The sequence below is a fragment of the Mercenaria mercenaria genome, chromosome 19 (genome assembly GCF_021730395.1).
Source record: "Mercenaria mercenaria strain notata chromosome 19, MADL_Memer_1, whole genome shotgun sequence".
In the NCBI taxonomy this organism is placed as follows: Eukaryota; Metazoa; Mollusca; class Bivalvia; order Venerida; family Veneridae; genus Mercenaria; species Mercenaria mercenaria.
The window spans coordinates 33,908,525-33,930,259 of record NC_069379.1 but is presented as its reverse complement, the minus strand read 5'-3'; the positions used below and the strand labels follow the sequence as shown (position 1 = coordinate 33,930,259).

General features: G+C 35.9%; 1 protein-coding gene across 12 annotated transcripts in view; it reads right to left on the bottom strand.

Annotated features, from left to right (window-relative positions):
• Positions 1 to 14,194: 14,194 nt before the first annotated feature.
• The window catches only part of LOC123542084 (uncharacterized), a 53,114-nt gene continuing 45,573 nt past the window's right edge, over positions 14,195 to 21,735 (bottom strand). For 9 of the 12 annotated variants that reach the window (XM_053531126.1, XM_053531124.1, XM_053531122.1 and 6 more), the window contains 4 exons: positions 21,312 to 21,329; positions 16,608 to 16,708; positions 16,267 to 16,345; positions 14,195 to 14,468 (listed from right to left, as the gene is read on the bottom strand). In XM_053531126.1, coding sequence (XP_053387101.1) covers positions 14,335 to 14,468; positions 16,267 to 16,345; positions 16,608 to 16,708; positions 21,312 to 21,329 — 332 coding nt within the window. In that variant the 3' untranslated portion in view covers positions 14,195 to 14,334. The remainder of the gene's footprint in view (positions 14,469 to 16,266; positions 16,346 to 16,607; positions 16,709 to 21,311; positions 21,330 to 21,735) is intronic. The other 3 variants (XM_053531128.1, XM_053531129.1, XM_053531130.1) reach the window with 1 other exon arrangement.

The window sequence follows — 21,735 nt, the reverse complement described above, 5'->3', positions numbered from 1 at the left end:
TGAATGTAGTTTTATATATGCAATTTATTATGTCTCCCCCCACCACTTCATAGGGTGATAGGGCTTACGGAGTAGTTGACCCCTAAGAACGTTGAAACTTGATAGGATGATTGGACATGCAGAGTACTTAATGCCTATTATAGGCTATAGATTTTGAGGTCACTAGATCGAAGGTCAAGGTCACACAGGCCGGAACATGGAAAACTGTTTACAATCAATAACTGGAGAATTTAGCTTCAAACTTCATAGGATGGTAGGGCTTGCAGAGTAGATGACCCCTATTGTTTTTGGGGTCACTCTATCAAAGGTCACAGACACGGGGGCCTGAACATGGAAAACTGTTTCCGATCAATAACTTGAGAACACTTGACCCAGAATGTTGAAACTAAATAGGATGATTGGATATGCAGAGTAGTTAACCCCTATAGATTTTGGGGTCCCTCAATCAAATGTCAAGGTCACAGGGGTTTGAACATGGAAAATCGTTTTCAATCAACAATTTGAGAACCACTTGACCCAAAAAGTTGAAACTCCACTGGATGATTGGACATGCCTAGTGGATGACCTCTATTGATGTTAGGACCATTCTTTCAGAGATCAAGGTCATATGGGTCAATCCATAACTTGACAACCACTTGACCTGGAACATTGAAACTTCACGAGTTGATTGGACATGCCAAGTAGATGATACCTATTGCATTTCAGACATTAAGCCAACCATTGGTCTCTTTTTGACTTTCGTTCCTTCCTGCCTTTCACTTTTATGCTTTGGAGCAGGCATATGCTTTTCTACAAAAGCATAGCGATATATGACCATTTCGTGTCGATTCGCCGTAAAACCCAACTCACTCACTCAGTTATATATAAAATTTACAGTTGATTAGGATTTCTACATTTGAAGCTTAAGACAAAATATTTTAGGGATAGCTTGGAACTGAATATCTTTAATCTTTACACTGCAAAATTTCTAAAATGGAATGGTCTATCATTCAATTTCGGCAGTACCATTTATTATTCGAAGGGATGTTCACTGAAAATTTACTGACTAAATAGCTAACAGTGCAGGCCATGATCTTGGTCTGCACTGGTGGCAAAGGCAGAATCATTTGCCGACAGCAGGCTAAAGGTAAAAGCCTGTCCAGTTAGTTCTATGAATAAAGACGTAGCTAGTTTAATCCTTCTTGCTGCACATGTTCTCCATGAACAATTTGTCCCCCACTCCGATTCATATGGAGAAGTTGTCAGCTACTGGCAAAGTTTTAATTATGCTGCACACTGACACTTGGTGCAAAGTAAAGGAATAGATTATAAAACAGGACATTTTTATACAATTTAAATGGACAGATTATAATGAAGACATTTGTGTGCAGATTAAATGGACAGAATATAATCAAGAACATTTGTGCACAATTTCAATCAAGAACATTTGTGCACAATTCAGATGGACAGAATATTATTCATATTTGTGCAATTTAAATGGATATGCTATAACAGAGAATATTTGTGCACAATTTCCATGGACAGACCATGCTAACGACATTTGTGAGCACTTTAAATGGACAGAATACAGTAAAGAACATTTGAGTGAGTTTAAATGGACAAAATATAAAAAACCCATTCATTTTGTTCTCAATTTAAATCCACAGAATATAATTAAGAACACATGTGCAGTTTAAATGGACAGACTTTCAAAAACATTTGTGTGCAATTAACATTTTTGTGCAATTTCAATGCACAGAATATATTTAAAAGAATGTGTGTGCAATTTATAATAAATAAAGAACATTTCTGTAAAATTTAACCCTTATCATGCTGAACACAACTGATTCTGCATTGGCGAACAGTGTAGATCATGATCAGCCTGCACATCCTGATCTGCACTGTTTGCCATTCAGTCAGTATCTTTTTGCAAGCACCCCTTTAACAGCTAATGGTACTATCCAAAGTGGAAGATGGACAAGTTCATTATAGAAATTAAGCAGGGTAAGGGTTAAACCGAAATATTTCCTAAGCACAGAATATAACAAAGATCATTTGAATCACTGGGGTACAACACTAATGGAGAGGGAGATAGTCTGATCCTAGGGCAAGGGGAATTATCTCCATGGAGATTTGACAAATGTCAATGTGTCTGAACTCGTTCGTTTTTCACCTCTGATTTATGTGGGGAAGTTGTCATTTACTTGCAGAGAACGTAGTTAGGTTGAATGCAGAGAACGTAGTTAGGTTGAATGCAGAGAACGTAGTTAGGTTCAAATGGCATTTAAACCAAAATTAATACTGTCAAAACAGGTGGCCAATGCTAAAATCATTGGATAAGTAGTTAACGACGCTGCCATTGTTTTGTTTATCTGAAAACATAAAACAACAAAATGGGATCTTAGACAATTTGACAAGTTTTGGCTTGATGTAATAATAAATACAAAGTCCTAAAAAATTCACATTTATTGCGCTATAGACATGACAACAGGAGACAGAAAACACTGAAGAATATATGAATTATCCTATTTCCAACATTTTTTTGATAGATACTCTTTGTTAGAACAAACTCAAAATATACAGAATATAAAATTTCAGTTCAGTACATGAAGTAGGCATTTTTATACCGATAGTGGCAAAGATTTTTTAAGAAAAAAAAAATGAAACAAAAATTACAGAGAAGTCTGAAGTCACTGAATATTCATAAGGTTTGTGATTTGACCTTGTGAAACAGTTTTGGACCCAAGAGGACCCAGTTTTGAAAATATATCAGAGTCTTTATTAAAACAAACGTTCCGACAAACTTTCATTACATCTGGGCCAAATTAGTGGCCTCTCGTGTGTTTACTGTAAAACTGTGAACAACGGACTCTAGGATATCACATTTGTTCACCATCAAGCAAGGTTTCTTACTAGCTCATGAAGTTGAAAAAAAGAACAAGGAATTACAAAGTGACATTCTTATATCAACTACCATCAGCTGATTACCATATATATTCGCTTTAAGACGCATTATTAGGAGTCACATTTCCAGTTCAAAGAGTGGGGAAACATCTTATAAGCTTGTACTGCAAGGAAATTCAAGGAAAAAGAAACCCCAGATTGCATGTCTGATTTCGGAGTGCGTCTTATAGGCGAGTGTGTCTTATAAGCGAAAATATACGGTAATAACAGAGGTTGGGATTTAATATCTTTTGGCTAGGTTTAACCACCACCACGATTTGTTTGGATACATGGATGACTGATTGACAATATTCCTGTGCAGATGCATTGATCTAGTGGTAACATCGCGTATGAAGTTAGGTCTCAGGAGGCTGATTCCCCGACTCCTCCAACTAAAATAACTGGTAACATTCTGATTAGAATCCCATGTATGGGCGCTTTACCCCTGGCATGCTTAAGAACCAGTGAAGCATCGTGGGAACTGCAGTATGTATTGTATCGTGCAGTATCCTCCTGCTATAAATTATTATTCTAACACGATCCGATTCATTTTCCTATTTAACAAAGAAGGCTGGAAACAGTGAATTATTAAACAACAATTCACTGTTCTGACGTCACAACTATTACGTCATAGCGTCAAGCGGCGTAGCGGCGCGCTGGAAAAGAACCCGACTGAAAACAGGCAAATATTTAATGCATGCCGACAAGGGTGTACTTTAAAGTCCTTGATAACGTGTTAGAATCGAAATAATATATCTTATTTAGTGATTTGCTCTTGAATAAATCACTGTTTGTCATTCAGATGCATAGCATTATATCACTCGGGCTACGCCCTCGTGATATAATTCCTTCGCCTCTCAACTCCAAACAGTGATTTATTCAGCGACAAATCACCGATGAGATATATTATTTCTTAACCCTTAGCCTGCTGCAGGCGAATTTAACAGCCTTTGCAAACAGCTTGGAACCAGATCAGATGCCGATTAAATCGGCGTCTGATCAGGTTCCAAGCTGTTTGCTACTCTGACAATATTTCTTCCAATTTTGGAGAAAATTGAATGAACTTTACAATTTTAGCAGACGACATTTCCAGCAGACGACAATTTATCTAGCATGCTAAAGGTTAAACAGTCTTCTGGAGATGTCTCACCTATGGTTTACTCATGGCGACTTTAAATAACCTTATAAACATTCAAGCAAGTGTAAATATACATGTAGGTAATCTTTTTACATCAATTGGCATTAATAATTTTGCTGAAATTGACTGCTAATTTGATTAAATCAGGTAAATTTTTAAATCCTTGAAAATGTGTTAGTTTGCTTATAAGCTCAGTTGAAGGTGTAATGCTATTTTTTGTTTGTAACTTGCAAAATGTTCTGTATTTAAACACCCTGGACGATTAAATCAACACCAAAAATATGAAATTACAACCTCCCTGCCTATTTTTTTTACAGTATTATAATTCTTACAAACAGCTATATTAAATATATCTAATATACTAATTATTATGCTGTTTTTGGTTGTACTTGCTAAAATTCTAAAATGAACTGGTCTATCATTCTGTTTGGGCAGTATTATATATTATTAGAAGGGATCTGTTCACAGCAAATTTACTGTGGGTGATCTTAGTCTGCACTTGGCTCAAAGGCAGAACATATGAGCCGTGCCATGAGAAAACCAACATAGTGGCTTCGCTTTCAAAGACTATTGTTATTAGAGAAACCATTAGCGAACAGCATGGATCCTGACCAGACTGCGCGGATGCGCAGGCTGGTCTGGATCCATGCTGCTCGCAAACCCACTATGTTGGTTTTCTCATGGTGCGGCTCATATGCTGCTAACAGACAAAAGGTTAGAATCCATGGGGGACTTAATTTCATGCATAGGCAAGTTCATGAAATTCATGCCCAGAGAGCAAGTGAAATTCACATTTATTTTATATTAACCTTCCACTGAAATATGTGGGGTCAGTACTAAAATCGGTGTTGGGAAGTGGGGGTGCAAGGTGTTAGCTGAGTCTCCATATGAATCATACTGACTCCACATAGTTCCATTGAGTGTTTGTTTTATCGACCATTTATTTCTAGTCTAAATCAACCTAAAAATCTACTGACATAAATTGTATCTGTTTTTACAAATAAACAAAAAAAAACCCCAAACATTTCCCAGTATTTTTTGCCTTCATTCTTGATATTCACGGCTTCACAACAGTCAACATAAATAAAATGTGTAACAGATAAAGATGTTACCCAATTAAAACAGTACAAAACGTCATAATCTTATGGGTTTTTTTCCCTTCTTTTAAAACAAGTGTTAATTTGTCTATCCCAGGATTTTCATTCATGTGGGTAATTTCACACCCGCAGATATTATAGTATTACATGTTCAGCGGCTTAATTTAATTTATTTCACCATATTTTACTTATACATATGGGCAAAATGTGTTCGGGACTGTCAGTTTAAGTTTCGAATAAGATAGAAAGACACAGGCATCACAAGATGGTTATCTAATTTTAACTTTTTAAATGTTTGGTTGTGTGTTCCACTTTCTTCCCTTTTATGGTATTATTTTTAAATTGAAGTAAAAAGCCATGAAAACCACTTAAGTCTACATTATATGAGAAGTACATAACACTCTACTGAATATGAACCTATTTTGTTATAGTTACGGATATGAACATAATTAAGAAATAATAAATCTGTCCCTATATTTTATCAGTTAATAAAATATGGGCAGGAGTTAGAATGCGTAATAATTAAATCAGGAGTGCATAGCACGAGTGATTTAATTATTCGCATCCGAACGACTGCCCATATTTTATTAACTAATAAAATTAATGGAACATACATTGTATTTATATTTCAATTCTAACAAGGCAAATAATTCACAGTACTACATTTTCATCGTAATATGTCATTCAGGTCATATGCTGTCACAATTTACCCTAATGGTAAGAAAGTGTTGCATAGCCAATGTAACGTTTAGATATTTGTTTCTTTTTTTATCAAAATTTTGAGAAGTATTTATAAACAAGTAATCTAACAGCTTGCGAACTATTTATGAACAGAATCATCCAATTTTGTTATCTTGACAGTGTTACGAGCTTAACTTTTACATGACGTCACATAATTATGACATCATACTGAATCATTTAACTGATCTAATTCGCTTGTAGAGGTCAAAAAAAGTTTTACAGCCCTGTACATAAGTCTGTACGACTTTTCATCATAATTGAGCCGCACCATGAGAAAACCAACATAGTGCATTTGCGACCAGCATGGATTCAGACCAGCCTGCGCATCTACGCAGTCTGGTCAGGATCCATGCTGTTCGCTTACGGTGTCTCTAATTGCAAAAGGCTTTGAAAGCGACCAGCATGGATCCTGACCAGACTGCGTGGATGCATGCTGGTCGCAAATGCACTATGTTGGTTTTCTCATGGTGCGGCTCAATTATATTTTTGAAATGTTGTTTACATTTGTTTGGCCCTGGAATAATTCGTATGTAATGGAACAGAAGTAGAATCTCTTATGTTACAAGCGTAGGGGGTAAAATGTATCAGCCAATCATATTTTATCAATTTATTTATTTATCTATTTAGGTTTTATGGCATACGGTCACCAATACAGTATAGGTTATATGGCGCCAAACATGACTACAAATTTTGGTTTCACGTCTCATTTACATCGAAAAGATCCATATATAGGTAGTGTGCTATAAATATATATTGCAATTAATGCAAGTCGTGTTAGAATTAGTAATAATTATGGATATGAACATATTTAGTAATTATTACGGATATGAACATATTTTCGAAATAATTTTGAATTTTTTCTGATTCAAATTGAACAGTAGTTTAGAGCTTTGACATTACATACTGTAAAATTATTTAATTTCGTGGGCTTGAAATTTTGTGGTTTTGGTCAAAACGGCAATTTCGTGGGGATATGAATTTGTGGATTTCAACTTTCGAACATAAAATGAATGGGAATTTTACTTGTTCATTGGGATTAAATTTCGTGGATTGACTCAACCACGAAATCCACAAAAATTAGTCCCCCACAAATATTAATGATTTCACAGTAACACGTTAAGGACATGATTACACGCTTGAAATAGTTTTGAACTTTTTGTCAATTACAGATCAGACTGTAGTTGGCTCTGACACTAAAACACAAGAGGACCATGATGGTCCTGAATCGCTCACCTCTTCCCACATGACCCAGTTTTGAGTATGACGTCGTTTTTTCTATTATTTGACATAGTGACCTAGTTTTTGAGCTCATGTGAACCAGTTTTGAACTTGACCTAGATATTATCAAGATAAAAATTCTGACCAATTTTCAAGAAGATCCATTGAAAGATATGGTCTCTAGAGAGGTCACAAGGTTTCTCTATTATTTGACCTATTGACCTAGTTTTCAAAGGTACGTGACCCTGTTTTGAATTTTACCTAGATATCATCAAGGTGAACATTCTCACTAATTTTCATGAAGATCTCATGAAAAATATGGCCTCTAGAGAGGTCACAAGGTTTTTCTATTTTTATACCTACTGGCCTAGTTTTTGACCGCACGTGACCCAGTTTCGAAACTGACCTAGATATCATCAAGGTGAACATTCAGATCAATTTTCATGAAGTTCCATTAAAAAATATGGCCTCTAGAGAAGTCAAAAGATTTTTCTAATTTTAGACCTACTGACCTAGTTTTTGAACGTAGTTGATCTAGATATCATCAAGATAAACATTCAGACCAACTTTCATACAGATCCCATAAAAAGTATGGCCTCTAGACAGGTCACAAGGTTTTTTTATTATTTGACCTACTGACCTAGTTTTTTAAGGCACGTGACCCAGTTTCAAACTTGACCTAGATATCATCAAGGTGAACATTCTGACCAATTTTCATGAAGATCCATTCAAGGGTATGGCCTCTAGAGAGGTCACAAGGTTTTTCTATTTCAAGACCTACTGACCTAGTTTTTGATGGCAGTTGACCCAGTTTCAAACTTGACCTATATATCATCAAGATAAACATTCAGACCAACTTTCATACAGATCCCATGAAAAATACAGCCTCTAGAGAGGTCACGTTTTTTCATTATTTGACCTACTGACCTACTTTTTGACCGCACATGGCCCACTTTCAAACTTGACCTAGATATCATCAAGATGAACATTCTGACCAATATTTATGGAGATCCATTCACAAGTATGGCCTCTAGAGAGGTCACAAGGTTTTTCTATTATTTGAAGTACTGACCTAGTTTTTGAAGGCACGTGACCCAGTTTCAAATTTGCCCTAGATATCATCAAGGTGATTATTCTGACCAATTTTTATGGAGATCCATTCACAAGTATGGCCTCTAGAGAGGTCACAAGGTTTTTCTATTTTTAGACCTACTGACCTAGTTTTAGACCGTATATGACCCTGTTTCGAATTTGAACTAGCTATCATCAAGATGAACATTCAGACCAACTTTCATACAGATCCCATGAAAAATATGGCCTCTAGAGAGGTCACAAGGTTTTTCTATTATTTGACCTACTGACCTAGTTTTTGACGGCACGTGACCCACTTTCGAACTTGACCTAGATATCATCAAGATGAACATTCTGACCAATTTTCATGAAGATCTCATGAAATATATGGCCTCTAGAGAGGTCACAAGGTTTTTCTATTTTTAGACCTACTGACCTACTTCCTGACTGTACGTGACCCAGTTTCAAACTTAACATAGATATCATCAAGATGAACATTCAGACCAACTTTCATACAGATCCCATGAAAAATGTGGCCTTTAAAGAGGTCACACGGTTTTTCTATTATTTGACCTACTGACCTAGTTTTTGACGGCACGTGACCCAGTTTCGAACTTGACCTAGATATCATCAAGATGAACGTTCTGACCAATTTTCATGAAGATCTTGTGAAATATATGGCCTCTAGAGAGGTCACAAGGTTTTTCTATTTTTAGACCTACTGACCTAGTTTTTGACGGCAAGTGACCCAGTTTCGAACTTGACCTAGATATCATCAAGATGAATATTCTGACCAATTTTCATGAAGATCTTGTGAAATATATGGCCTCTAGAGAGGTCACAAGGTTTTTCTATTTTTAGACCTACTGACCTAGTTTTTGAAGGCATGTGACCCAGTTTCGAACTTGACCTAGATATCATCAAGATGAACATTCTGCCCTATTTTCATAAAGATCCCATGAAAAATGTGACCTCTAGAGTGGTCACAAGCAAAAGTTTACGGACGCACGCACGGACGACGGACACCGCGCGATCACAAAAGCTCACCTTGTCACTTTGTGACAGGTGAGCTAAAAAACACATCAAGAAAACTTTTGTCAACAAATTAGCTTTATTACGAATGATTCTTTACATCGAGGTGCAAGAATGAGAACTATATGCGTATGAATATAGAAGGTTACAAACTTTGATGGATTTTACCCATTTTAGGTCAGACCAATTGGCCTTGCAATACATAGTTCACTCGATGTCGCAGGTTTCTAAAAACAGGTTGTGATTTAAACTTGTACCTGTAGTAAATTTCAATACATATTAATTAGCATCGTCTAAAAACTGTCAAGTAAATTTAATCAAGTGGCTTACTGCAGACAGATATACATATTTAAAACTTTTCTAACATTGGTTTTACAAGTGTGTATAAATGTGTACCACTGGTCTAAGTGATTACTTAACCTTTAGCCTGCTAAATTTCTAAAATGAACTGGTCCATCATTCAATTTGGGCAGTACCATTTATTATTCGAAGGGGTGTTCACTGAAAATTTACTATCTGAATAGCGAACAGTGCAGACCATGATCAGACTGCACGGATGTGCAGGCTGATCTTGGTCTGCACTGGTCGCAAAGGCAGAATCGCTTGCCGCCAGCAGGCTAAAGGTTAAATAAAGTAAGTCCTGCTGTTTCTTTAGGCCTAACAAAAACAAAATGTTTGTTTCCGGTAACATGCTGACAAAAATTAGGGTAGGTTACTAAGGTCTGTAAATTTATTTGGGGGGAATTTTTTTTTTATTAAGTGGGACTTTTTGGAAATTATTTTTGTGTCAAAAAATGAATACAAATAAGGGGTTATGCCTTTAGAGCATTAGTAAGTTGTTTTCTAACATCACTGACCATGTTAAAAGCATAAAAAAGTGAAGTTTTGCAGCTTTTTGTTAAAAAAAGATTTCTCCAAGGCCATTTAGGGTCAGGCCAAAAATTAAGGGTAGGTCAGAATACCAGAAACAAACAATTTTTTTTAGGCCTTACAAGTATAAGATATAACTCGAACATGTCACTAAGGCAAACCCTACTGAACTTATGAGGTGCAAGAAAAAACAACTAGACAACAAAGACCCACTATGGTGACTCAATACAGGTTAAATACAGAACTGAAAAAAAAAAGTGGAATTGAGCAATGAAAAAAACGTCAAACCAGTGTTAATTTGCACTGATGATAACCCTTTACCTTGAAAGAAAAAAAAGAAATAAAAGTAAAGTTTCTCATTAGAACTTGGCACAGAGATGTACAATAATTTTTCTACAAAGACTAAGAAATGTTCATGTGACTAATGTAGAAAAAGTATGTAGCTGCAAACTAGTCAAATAAAAGGAGTGCAGCATGCAGAGAAAAAAAAAACGGCCATTTTGGAAAGTCACTTTGTATAAAACAAGAGGGCCATGAAGGCCCTGTATCGCTCACCTGACTTACTGGCCTAAAGATCATCAAGATTAACATTCTGACCAAGTTTCATTAAGATATGGTCATAAATGTGGCCTCTAAAGTGTTAACTAGCTTTTCCTTTGATTTGACCCCGTGATCTAGTTTTTGACCTGACATGACCCAGATTCGAACTTGACCTAAAGATCATCAAGTTTAACATTCTGACTAAGTTTCATGAAGATTCAGTCATAAATGTGGCCTCTAGAGTGTTAACAAGCTTTTACTTTGATATGACCTAGTTTTTGACCCCACCTGACCCAGATTTAAACTTGACCTAAAGATCATCAAGATTAACATTCTGACCAAGTTTCATTAAGATATGGTCATAAATGTGGCCTCTAAGGTGTTAACTAGCTTTTCCTTTGATTTGACCTGGTGACCTAGTTTTTGACCCGACATGACCCAGATTTGAAATTATACTAAAGATCATCAAGTTTAACATTCTGACTAAGTTTCATTAAGATAAAGTCATAAATGTGGCCTCTAGAGTGTTAACAAGTTTTTCCTTTGAATTGACCTAGTGATCTAGTTTTTGACCCCACCTAACCCAGATTTGAACTTGAGCTATAGATCATCAAGATTAACATTTTGACCAAGTTTCATTAAGATATGGTCATAAATGTGGCCTCTACAGTGTTAACTAGCTTTTCCTTTGATTTGACCGGGTGACCTAGTTTTTGATCCTACATGACCCAGATTCAAACTGGACCTTAAGATCATCAATATTAACATTCTGACCAAGTTTCATGAAGATATAGTCATAAATGTGGCCTCTAGAGTGTTAAAAAGCTTTTCCTTTGATTTGACCTGGTGACCTAGTTTTTGATCCCAGATGACCCAATATCGAACTCATCCAAGACTTTATTGAGGATAACACTCTGATCAAGTTTCATTAAGATTGGGCCAAAATTGTGACCTCTAGAGTGTTAACAAGCTTTTCCTTTGATTTGACCTGGTGACCTATTTTTTGACCCCAGATGACCCAATATCGAACTCGTCCAAGATTTTATTAAGGGTAACATTCTGACCAAGTTTCATTAAGACTGGGCCAAAAATGTGACCTCTAGAGTGTTAACAAGCTTTTCCTTTGATCTGAACTGGTGACCTAGTTTTTGACCCCAGATGACCTAATATCGAACTCATCCTAGATTTTATTGAGGGTAACATTCTGACAAAGTTTCATTAAGATTGGGCCAACATTGTGACCTCTAGAGTGTTAACAAGCTTTTCCTTTGATTTGACCTGGTGACCTAGTTTTTGATCCTAGATGACCCAATATCGAACTTGTCCAAGATTTTATTGAGGGTAACATTCTGACCAAGTTTCATTAAGATTGGGCCAAAAATGTGACCTCTAGAGTGTTAACAGTCAAATTGTTGACGAGGGACGGACGGACGACGGACACAGGGCGATGACTAAAGCTCACCTTTGAGCACTTCGTGCTCAGGTGAGCTAATAAAAAAACTAACACATAGAAACTACATCAAAAAGACAATACTCAAATTAAATTGAAATTTTATCGAAATTTTACGAAACCTTTCAACAAAGTACTCATGTTTCCCTTGCAACAGGACAAAATTTAAAATTATTTACTTGGTATCGTCTATTTTGTTCAAAATTGGAAAGTTCATAGAATGCTGACTTAAATCAAATGCCAACAGACAATTCCCAATTAAAACGAATAACAAAATTCAATCTACTTGATTTATGATATCAAACCTTTTATTAAATTCAGCAAAAGTCAGTACAGAAAATCTTTAATAATTGAGCCATGCCATGAGAAAACCAACATAGTGGCTTTGTGACCAGCATGGAACCAGACCAGCCTGTCCATCCGCGCAGTCTGGTCAGGATCCATGCTGTTCACTTTCAAAGCCTATTGCAATTAGAGTAACCGTTAGCGAACAGCATGGATCCTGACCAGACTGCGCAGGCTGGTCTGGATACATGTTGGTCGCAAAGCCACTATGTTGGTTTTCTCATGGTGCTGCTCATATGTATTTCATGGTAAAAAGGCAACAAAATAGCGGAGAAAGTCTAATTATAATTATCACATTGCAAATTTTGCAAAATAAAACAATTACAAAAAAAAATGATGTTTACAAATATTTTCAGAAAACATTTACAAAAGAATATCAGATAAACTGCAAAAATTTTATCACAATAAATAAATAAAAAATACATATGAAAAATAAAATAATATGACATGGGACGGATTTTTTTTTGGTAAATACGTGTATATTGTAGTATATGTAAAATTTTCTTGAAAAAATATGATATCGAGAGTAACAACAGCATAGAAAGGTGCTTGTATGATATGGATAACAGTCGTAAAATGGCCAATTACTGTAGATACCTGTTTTAATTTCGTGCGTATCAAACGCGGGCGCGCATTATACACAGGTATCTACGGTATGAAATAACTCTTTCCTCAACATGCCCTTTGGACATTTTATAATTTTACAAAACCAAAACCATCTATGTTCACGTGTAAGACGCACTTTTGACAGTTTGAAGTGCAGCGTACGTCTTATAAGCAAGTGCATCTTATAGGCGAATATGAATGGTATGCTGATAAATAATGCTGTAACATGATATAAAAAATTAAACTAATAGAAAAGTTCTATTATAAATAACATGGATCAAACAGCTATAGAAAAAGTAGATAAACCAGACTAAAATGAAGTTCATCGTACTTTCGTTCATCTGTTTATACAAAGAATTAGAAAGTATTCAATGAAAGCATAAACATGTTTCTCTTTTTTGTAACTGTACAATATTGATGTGGAAAGTCTCAGTGCCTGAATCGCAAATAAGGCAATTCTGAAGATCCCCATTACAACTGTAAGTAATGATATTTTACCTAAGGAAAAAGTAATTTGAGCTGTGCCATGAGAAAACCAACATAGTGGGTTTGCGACCAGCATAGATTCAGACCAGCCTGCGCATCCGGGCAGTCTGGTCAGGATCCATGCTGTTCGCTAACAGTTTCTCTAATTGCGGGGATGCGCAGACTGGTCTGGATCCATGCTGGTCGCAAACCCTCTATGTTGGTTTTCTCATGGCATGGCTCATTTATTTCTTTTAAAAGCACAATAAGGAGAATATTTTTTGTAAACATTTTTTTCTCTCCATTTTTACCTTTGTTTTCATATATATATATACCTTAACATATGAAAAGTATAAACAAATCTTTTCTTAAAGACATTCTTATATTCATAATTTCACTGAGAACTGTATTACATGATCCACATATAATTCCACTAAATAATACTACTAACAGTTTAATACATATAACATAAATTTAATGAGTATAACAATATTTTCTGAAACTGCAATTCTTTTGACATTCTTTTCTGATTGGTTGATTGTGTCCATGTTGTCTTCTGATTAGATGGCTGTGATGATATTGTTTTCTGATTGGTTGATTGTGTTGATACTGTCTTCTAATTAGTTGATTGTGTCCATATTATCTTCTGATTGGTTGACTGTGTTGATACTGTCTTCTGACTGGTTGATTTTGTTGGTATTGTCTTCTGATTGGTTGACTGTGTTGATACTGTCTTCTGATTGGTTGATATTTTTGTTATTGTCTTCTGATTGGTTGATTGTGTCATGTGATATATATGAGCAGGACAATCTTAATGTCATGTTATCAGAGTATGGGATCTACTTCTTTTTGTGTCTTCTAGCAGCAAGTTTGGCCTGTAGACCTTGTTCCATTCTTGCTTTGTTTAGATCCTGTGCCTTTTTGAACTCTTCAGTATCCTTCTTATACTGTTCCTTCAACTCAGATATGTCTCCTATAAAGATTAAGTTGAAGATCATCACAATGTTGGACAATTAATACCAGCAGTAGTGTTAGGGCTATATTCCCACAGCAATTATCTCCCCTATTAATACCAGCAGTAGTGTTAGGGCTGAATTCCCACAGCAATTATCTCCCCTATTAATACCAACAGTAGTGTTAGGGCTGTATTCCCACAGCAATTATCTCCCCTATTAATACCTGCAGTAGTGTTAGGGCTGTATTCCCACAGCAATTATCTCCCCTATTAATACCAGCAGTAGTGTTTAGGGCTGTATTCCCACAGCAATTATCTCCCCTATTCATACCAGCAGTAGTGTTTAGGGCTGTATTCCCACAGCAATTATCTCCCCTATTAATACCAGCAGTAGTGTTAGGGCTGTATTCCCACAGCAATTATCTCCCCTATTAATACCAGCAGTAGTGTTAGGGCTGTATTCCCACAGCAATTATCTCCCCTATTAATACCAGCAGTAGTGTTAGGGCTGAATTCCCACAGCAATTATCTCCCCTATTAATACCAGCAGTAGTGTTAGGGCTGAATTCCCACAGCAATTATCTCCCCTATTAATACCAGCAGTAGTGTTAGGGCTGTATTCCCACAGCAATTATCTCCCCTATTAATACCAGCAGCAGTGTTAGGGCTATATTCCCACAGGAATTATCTCCCCTAGCATTACTTCATAAATATCTTATGACCATGAAATTCATATGACCATTGAAAAGAAATTCAAATATTGTTTTTCATTATTTCGACTTTATTTTTTTCTTTTCATCACCCACATCAGCCATAGATCTTTAATAGATTATTAAAATATACTTAGAACAATTCAATAACTAATATCAAATATTGAAAAAAGAAGATTTATCAATGTCTTGATAAAATGTTGTGACAGCAGAGGTCTCTTTTGTAAGGGGAGACTACAGTGTAGGAGACTGTTGTCTTTAGTAATAGCTATAGTTTTGTTCAGACAAAACCATGTTTTGTGAAATGCATTTACAATACATGAACTAACATTATACCAGTTCTAATAAGGTTAATGACTGCACTGACAAGACGAAATAAATAAATCAAGGGCCATAACTCCACTGAAAATCACTTAAGTGGAACATTCCGATAATATGTTAAATGAGGCTTGGCACTGATCACTCCTGCGAGGTTTGGTGGAAATCCGTGTAATAATGTAAGATTAGTGGCCAATACATCATAAAATAAGATGAATCAAGGGCCATAACTCTGCTGAAACTCATCAAACAGAAAAGTTTCGAAGATATGCCCATCTACGCTTGGCAATGATCACTCTTGTGAAGTTTGGTGTATATCATTTTAGTGGTGTCAGTGGAGTTGCATGGAAAACTTTGACGGACAGACACACTGACTTAAAGCAAAAAATCAATGTCTCCCCTACTTCACACCAGAGACATAAATACCCGATTTTTGGTCTATAAATCAGGTACACCATGTATTCCCTTATTAACACTTTCCTCCTAATAAACTCACCCCCCGCCCCCACCCCAACAGCCATATTTTCATAAAACAATTATTCTTTTTAAGTTGATTTATTAATAAGTGAATACCAGGACTATGGAAGTGCTATAAATGTTAATTTCATCCATACAAATTTGGATTTATAGTCTGTATTTACTGTAAAAAAAGAGAAGTAAAAAAAACCCCACAAATTTCAAGGCCTACACCCTATTGACACACATTCACAAAATGTAAGGCCCCAGGGTGTTAATAAGGGAATATAAAGTATTTATTTATGCATTCAGGAAAATTATGTCTTTCTTACCAAACAAATCTTGTTCACATGGCTGAGGTGCAAGCTCTGCCAGAGGTAGCGGCGTTGGTGCGGGTGGGTGCATTTCATGCTATAAAAAGATAGAAAATACAAAATGTTTTCAGAAACAAATGTGATGCAGTTAATTCAATATCTATGTTAGCCATTACCCTGCTAAATTTCTTTAATGAACTTTCAGTTTGGACAGTACCATTGACTTTTAAAAGGTGCGCTTACCTAAAAGATACTAAATGAATGGCGCACAGTGCAGATCTTGATCAGACTGCACGGATGTGCAGGAAATAATATAATTAATAATTATTAAGGAATTATAATGGTATGTTTTTTTTTACCTGTTGTGCATCTGGAATGTTATGGTCATCACCGACAGGTGCCGGGCGTGTAATTCCAATACCCTTCATATCCATGTCCTCGTCCGACAACTTGGTCTGATCTAAAAATAGTCACAAGTCTTAATGACACGCAGCTCAAAGTAAAAACAAGAGCTGTCAGAGGACAGCAACGCTCGACTATTTAACAGCCTTGTCGCTTGAATGAATAAGAAAGTCAAAAAAGGGGCATAATTTAGTAAAAAAGTAAAATAGGGTTATGGAACCTGCATAGGGCTTATCAGCTCATGACAGTGAACTAGTGTGTGAAGTTTCAATCCTTTCCCATTAGTGGATACTGAGATACCAGCTTACATACAAAAACTTAACCAAAACTTTCTATGTTGAAAAAGGGGCATAATTTTGTAAAAAAGCAAAATAAAGTTATGGGACCTGCTTTGGGCATGTCAGATCATGACAGTGAACAAGTGTGTGAAGTTTCAATCCATTCCCATTAGTAAGTACTGAGATACCAGCTTACATACAAAACCTTAACCAAAAAATTCTAAGTTGAAAAAGGGGCATAATTTTGTAAAAAAGCAAAATAGAGTTATGGAACCTGTGCAATGTAAGTCAGTTTATCACAGTAAATAAGTGTGTGAAGTTTCAATCCATTCCCACAAGTGGTTACTGAGATACCAGCTTACATACAAAACCTTAACCAAAAATTTCTAAGTCAAAAAAGGGGCATAATTTTGTAAAAAAGCAAAACAGAGTTATGGAACCTGTGCAATGTAAGTCAGTTTATCACAGTGAATAAGTGTGTGAAGTTTCAATCCATTCCCACAAGTGGTTGCTGAGATACCAGCTTACATACAAAAACTTAACCAAATCGGGACGCGGACGCGGACGCCGACGCATGGGCGAGTCCAATAGCTCTACTATTCTATGAATAGTCGAGCTAAAAATGAGATTTATAAAATTCCAAAAAGGTAATGGACCCGTAAGGCCTAAAAAAATATTGTTTGTTTCCGGTAACATCTCCCAAACAAGAGGGCCATGATGGCCCTATATCGCTCACCTGTTATCATTGCACTTGAGGACAAGAAGGTCCTCAGAAAAAATATCTAAGTCCAAAGGACAGGAACAACAAAGGGAAGAAATTTAACCAAAAAGAAAAAAAAATCTTACAAGGTATAGTTATGTTAAAATACACCTAAAAATTGGAGGTACCATCCATGTTGTACCACAGAAAACTGGTCTCGTGTTTTCCCTACGGCCAATAATAAAAAAGTTACTAAAAATAAGCTATTTATAGTAATGTAAAAGGGAAGCAATTAAAAAAAATAAATATTGTAAGTGGACAAAAGAAGGATCTGCCAAATAAATCTGTTGACATAAATGAAATTTCAGATCAGTATCTTCGTTAGTTATGGAGATATAACAATTTTAATTTGAAATAAAGGGAGGTAATTTGACATAAAATCAGTCCATAGTTATCTATCCTGATTGTCTCAGTCCAACTAATAACAATAATGAAATTTCAAATAAGTCCTGTAAGTACTTACTGATATAAATCCATTTTGATTCCAATCAGGGGAGGTAATCAGATATAAAATAACTCTGGAACCTATGATTGGATCTGATTTGTCATGGAATCCAAGATTTATTGTTGTTGAAGATATTTTGGAAGTTTGTATCAAATAAAACCATAAATGAAGTCTCTATATGGCTGCAAAAGCCAAAAAAGCCAATTTTGGACCTTTAAGGGGCCATAACTCTGGAACCCATGATGGAATCTGGCCAGTTGAAGAAAGGAAGCAAGATCTTGTGGTGATACAAGTTGTGTGCAAGTTTGGTTACAATCAAATCATAAATGAAGCTGCTATTGTGCAGACAAGGTCAAATTAGCTAATTCTGGCCCTTTCAGCGGCGTAACTCTGGAACCCATTAAGGGATCTGGCTGGTTCAAGAAAGGAACCGAGATCTTATGGTGACACAAGTTTTGTGCAAGTTTGATTAAATTCAAATCATAAATGAAGCTGCTATTGTGCAGACAAGGTCAAAATAGCTAATTCTGGCCCTTTCAGGGGCCATCACTCTGGAACCATAATGGAATCTCGCCAGTTCAAGAAAGGAACCGAGATCTTAGGGTGATACAAGTTGTGTGCAAGTTTGGTTAAAATAAAATCATAAATGAAGCTGCTATTTTGCAGACAAGGTCAAAATAGCTAATTCTGGCCCTTTCAGGGACCATAACTCTGGAACCCATTATGGAATCTGGCCAGTTCAAGAAAGGAACCAAGATCTTATGGTGATACAAGTTGTGTGCAAGTTTGATTAAAATAAAATCATAAATGAAACCACTATCGTGCAGACAAGAAATTGTTGACGCACGGACGGACTGACGACGGACGAAGGGTGATCACAAAAGCTCACCTTGTCACTATGTGACAGGTGAGCTAAAAATAGGGTAGGTAGGTAGGAAAATATTTTTTTGTGGATTTTTTTTACGATGAAGAGCAACACAAAGCGGAAAGTACAAAAAATAGCGAACATATTGATTTTTTTCCAACACCATAAAAACACTTTGGGCTGCTGCAATTTTTAGGGTAGGCTGGGATTCCGGAAACCATTTTTTTTTAGGCCTAATGACAATCAACCATTTCCGTGCAATTATGAATCCCCCATATTGGATTTCAGCATTCTTCATCCCTGACAGAAAATTATTTTTCATAAAAACTGGAGAATGCCTAGATCACAAATGGAGAATACATAAAAGTGTGGAAATTGCCAATTGATATTACGGGTCATTTAGCTTAAATAAAGTCAAATGTTACAGAAGCTTTAACGATTCGGGTACCAGTATTCCGGACAAATTAAAAAAAAAATTTACTCAAAATCTAACTGCTGAAAATGGTCATTTGGGTAGTTACAATTCACTTTTGGTGTTACTTAAAACAAAGATTCTACCACAATTTATAATTTTATATTGTTAAAACTACAATTTGATAAACAGTTAGAATAAGTCTTTTATTACATTTACATGTAAACGATATCGAGCCGAAATATGAAATAAAGTTAAATAATGCCAGTGTTCCTCACGCATTTCCCATTCCACTGCCATGAACACAAATCCCAGCAAAATAAACAAGAGCTGTCAGAGGACAGCAACTCTCAACTATTCAACAGCCTTGTCAATTGCATGAATATGAAGTCGAAAAAGGGGCATAATTTTGTAAAAAAAGCAAAATAGAGTTATGGAACCTGTGCAATGTAAGTCAGTTTATCACAGTGAACAAGTGTGTTAAGTTTCAATCCATTCCCTCAAGCGGTTACTGAGATACCAGCTTTCTTACAAGAACTTAACCAAATCGGGACATGGACACGAACGCGGACACCGAGGCACAGGTGAGTCCAATAGCTCTACCTATTCTTTGTCAAGCTCAAAAAGTCCAGCAATTGAGAGACTACTCGCATTATTTTCAAGAACCTAATTCCATTACTTATAACCTTACAAATTACTCAAAATTTAATATTTCAAAACACATTGAAAATGGAATGTAATATTTTAACCAACAGTTCCCCTATAGTAATATTTACAAGCAAAATGATAACTACAGTCAAACCTCATTAGCTCGAACTCGGATAATTCATACACCACACTTCGCTCGAATTCGTCGTCAGGTCCACGCAAAATTCCTATAACGTATTTTGTTTGATGGCTCGAACAATTGATAACTTGAACAAATTTTGCTTGTCCCGTTGAATTCGAGCGAATGAAGTTCGACTGTATATGGCCTAGCAATGGTTTCCTACTAATTACAAGATAACAATTTCTTCCACCACTTCTTGCAGTACTGTATTTTTTTTTTTTTTTTTTCAGAAATAAGTCATCAAAAAATATCTGCAAGTCAATCTTTCACACATCAGCATAACACTTCCCAGGAAAACCAAATGTCTCAGTGCTCAGGTGCTGAAACATTTCTTACTAGAAATCTGTGTAATTGAATGAATAAATGCTGTGCATCGAAACATTGAAAAGTGGTCACCAAAATCTTCCCTACATTGATATCAGTAAATTTACAAATAACATTTTAAGATTTTCCTATAATTTTACCGCCACTGTTGTGTGTGTGGATTTTAAATTGCACCTATATTTCAGCTTTAAAGAAAAGGACCCAAGGTGCCACTCTAGGAATTATTTTAAGGCATTGGCATCCCCTTGGATAGAACTGCAGATTTTTTCATAAACCAGCAGCCTCCGAGACTGTTTTCTTACATTAAAGAATTCTACATCTCATTCTGTGAGGTGCAAGTTACAGAACTGAAGTCTGAAATCTTAATTTCACAAAAGGTCTTATTTCTTATATAATAATTATCAGATAAAATGATTTTATCAAAAATTACCTCCCTTTTCTTACCCAAATTTGGTACAGTCACTGAAAACCTTAGAATACTGACAATCTTAATAACAGTAAAAATCAGAATCAATTTCATTTTCTTCTTTGCTGAATTCTTTTAATCAAATTCTCATATTCTATGAAGTCTATACCCAAAAGCTATCCTTAAAAATTATCTATCTTGTTAAAATTAACAATTTCTTTGTTTTTGATAAACATACATAATTATTTCAAAATCTTCTGATTTTTGCTATAAGCCAATAGTGTAACCACAACCTCTTGTAGAAACATGTGCAGTTGTGTAAAATTATTTATCTATACAAACCAGCTTTGGAAAACCCATCTAAGGTAAAAATTTAACAAATGTCTTCATTGTTTGAGATATAATGTGCTGTATATTCCCCAATTAATTCCCTTCCTTAATAAACAGCCCTTTAAAAACCCATTTTCAAAAAAAACAAGAGCTGTCTCCATAGGATGACACATGCCCCCGATGGCACTTTGAATGAATAGTTATGGCCGATGTTAAGAGTTTAGGACCTTTGACCTACGGAGCTGGGTCTTGCACGCGACACGTCGTCTTACTGTGTCACACATTCATGCGTAGTTATTTTAAAATCCATGCATGAATGACAAAGATATGGACAGGACACGCCCATCAATGCACTATCATGAAAAATGACCTTTAACGTCTAAGTGTGACCTTGACCTTTGAGCTACGGACCTGGGTCTTGCATGCGACACGTCGT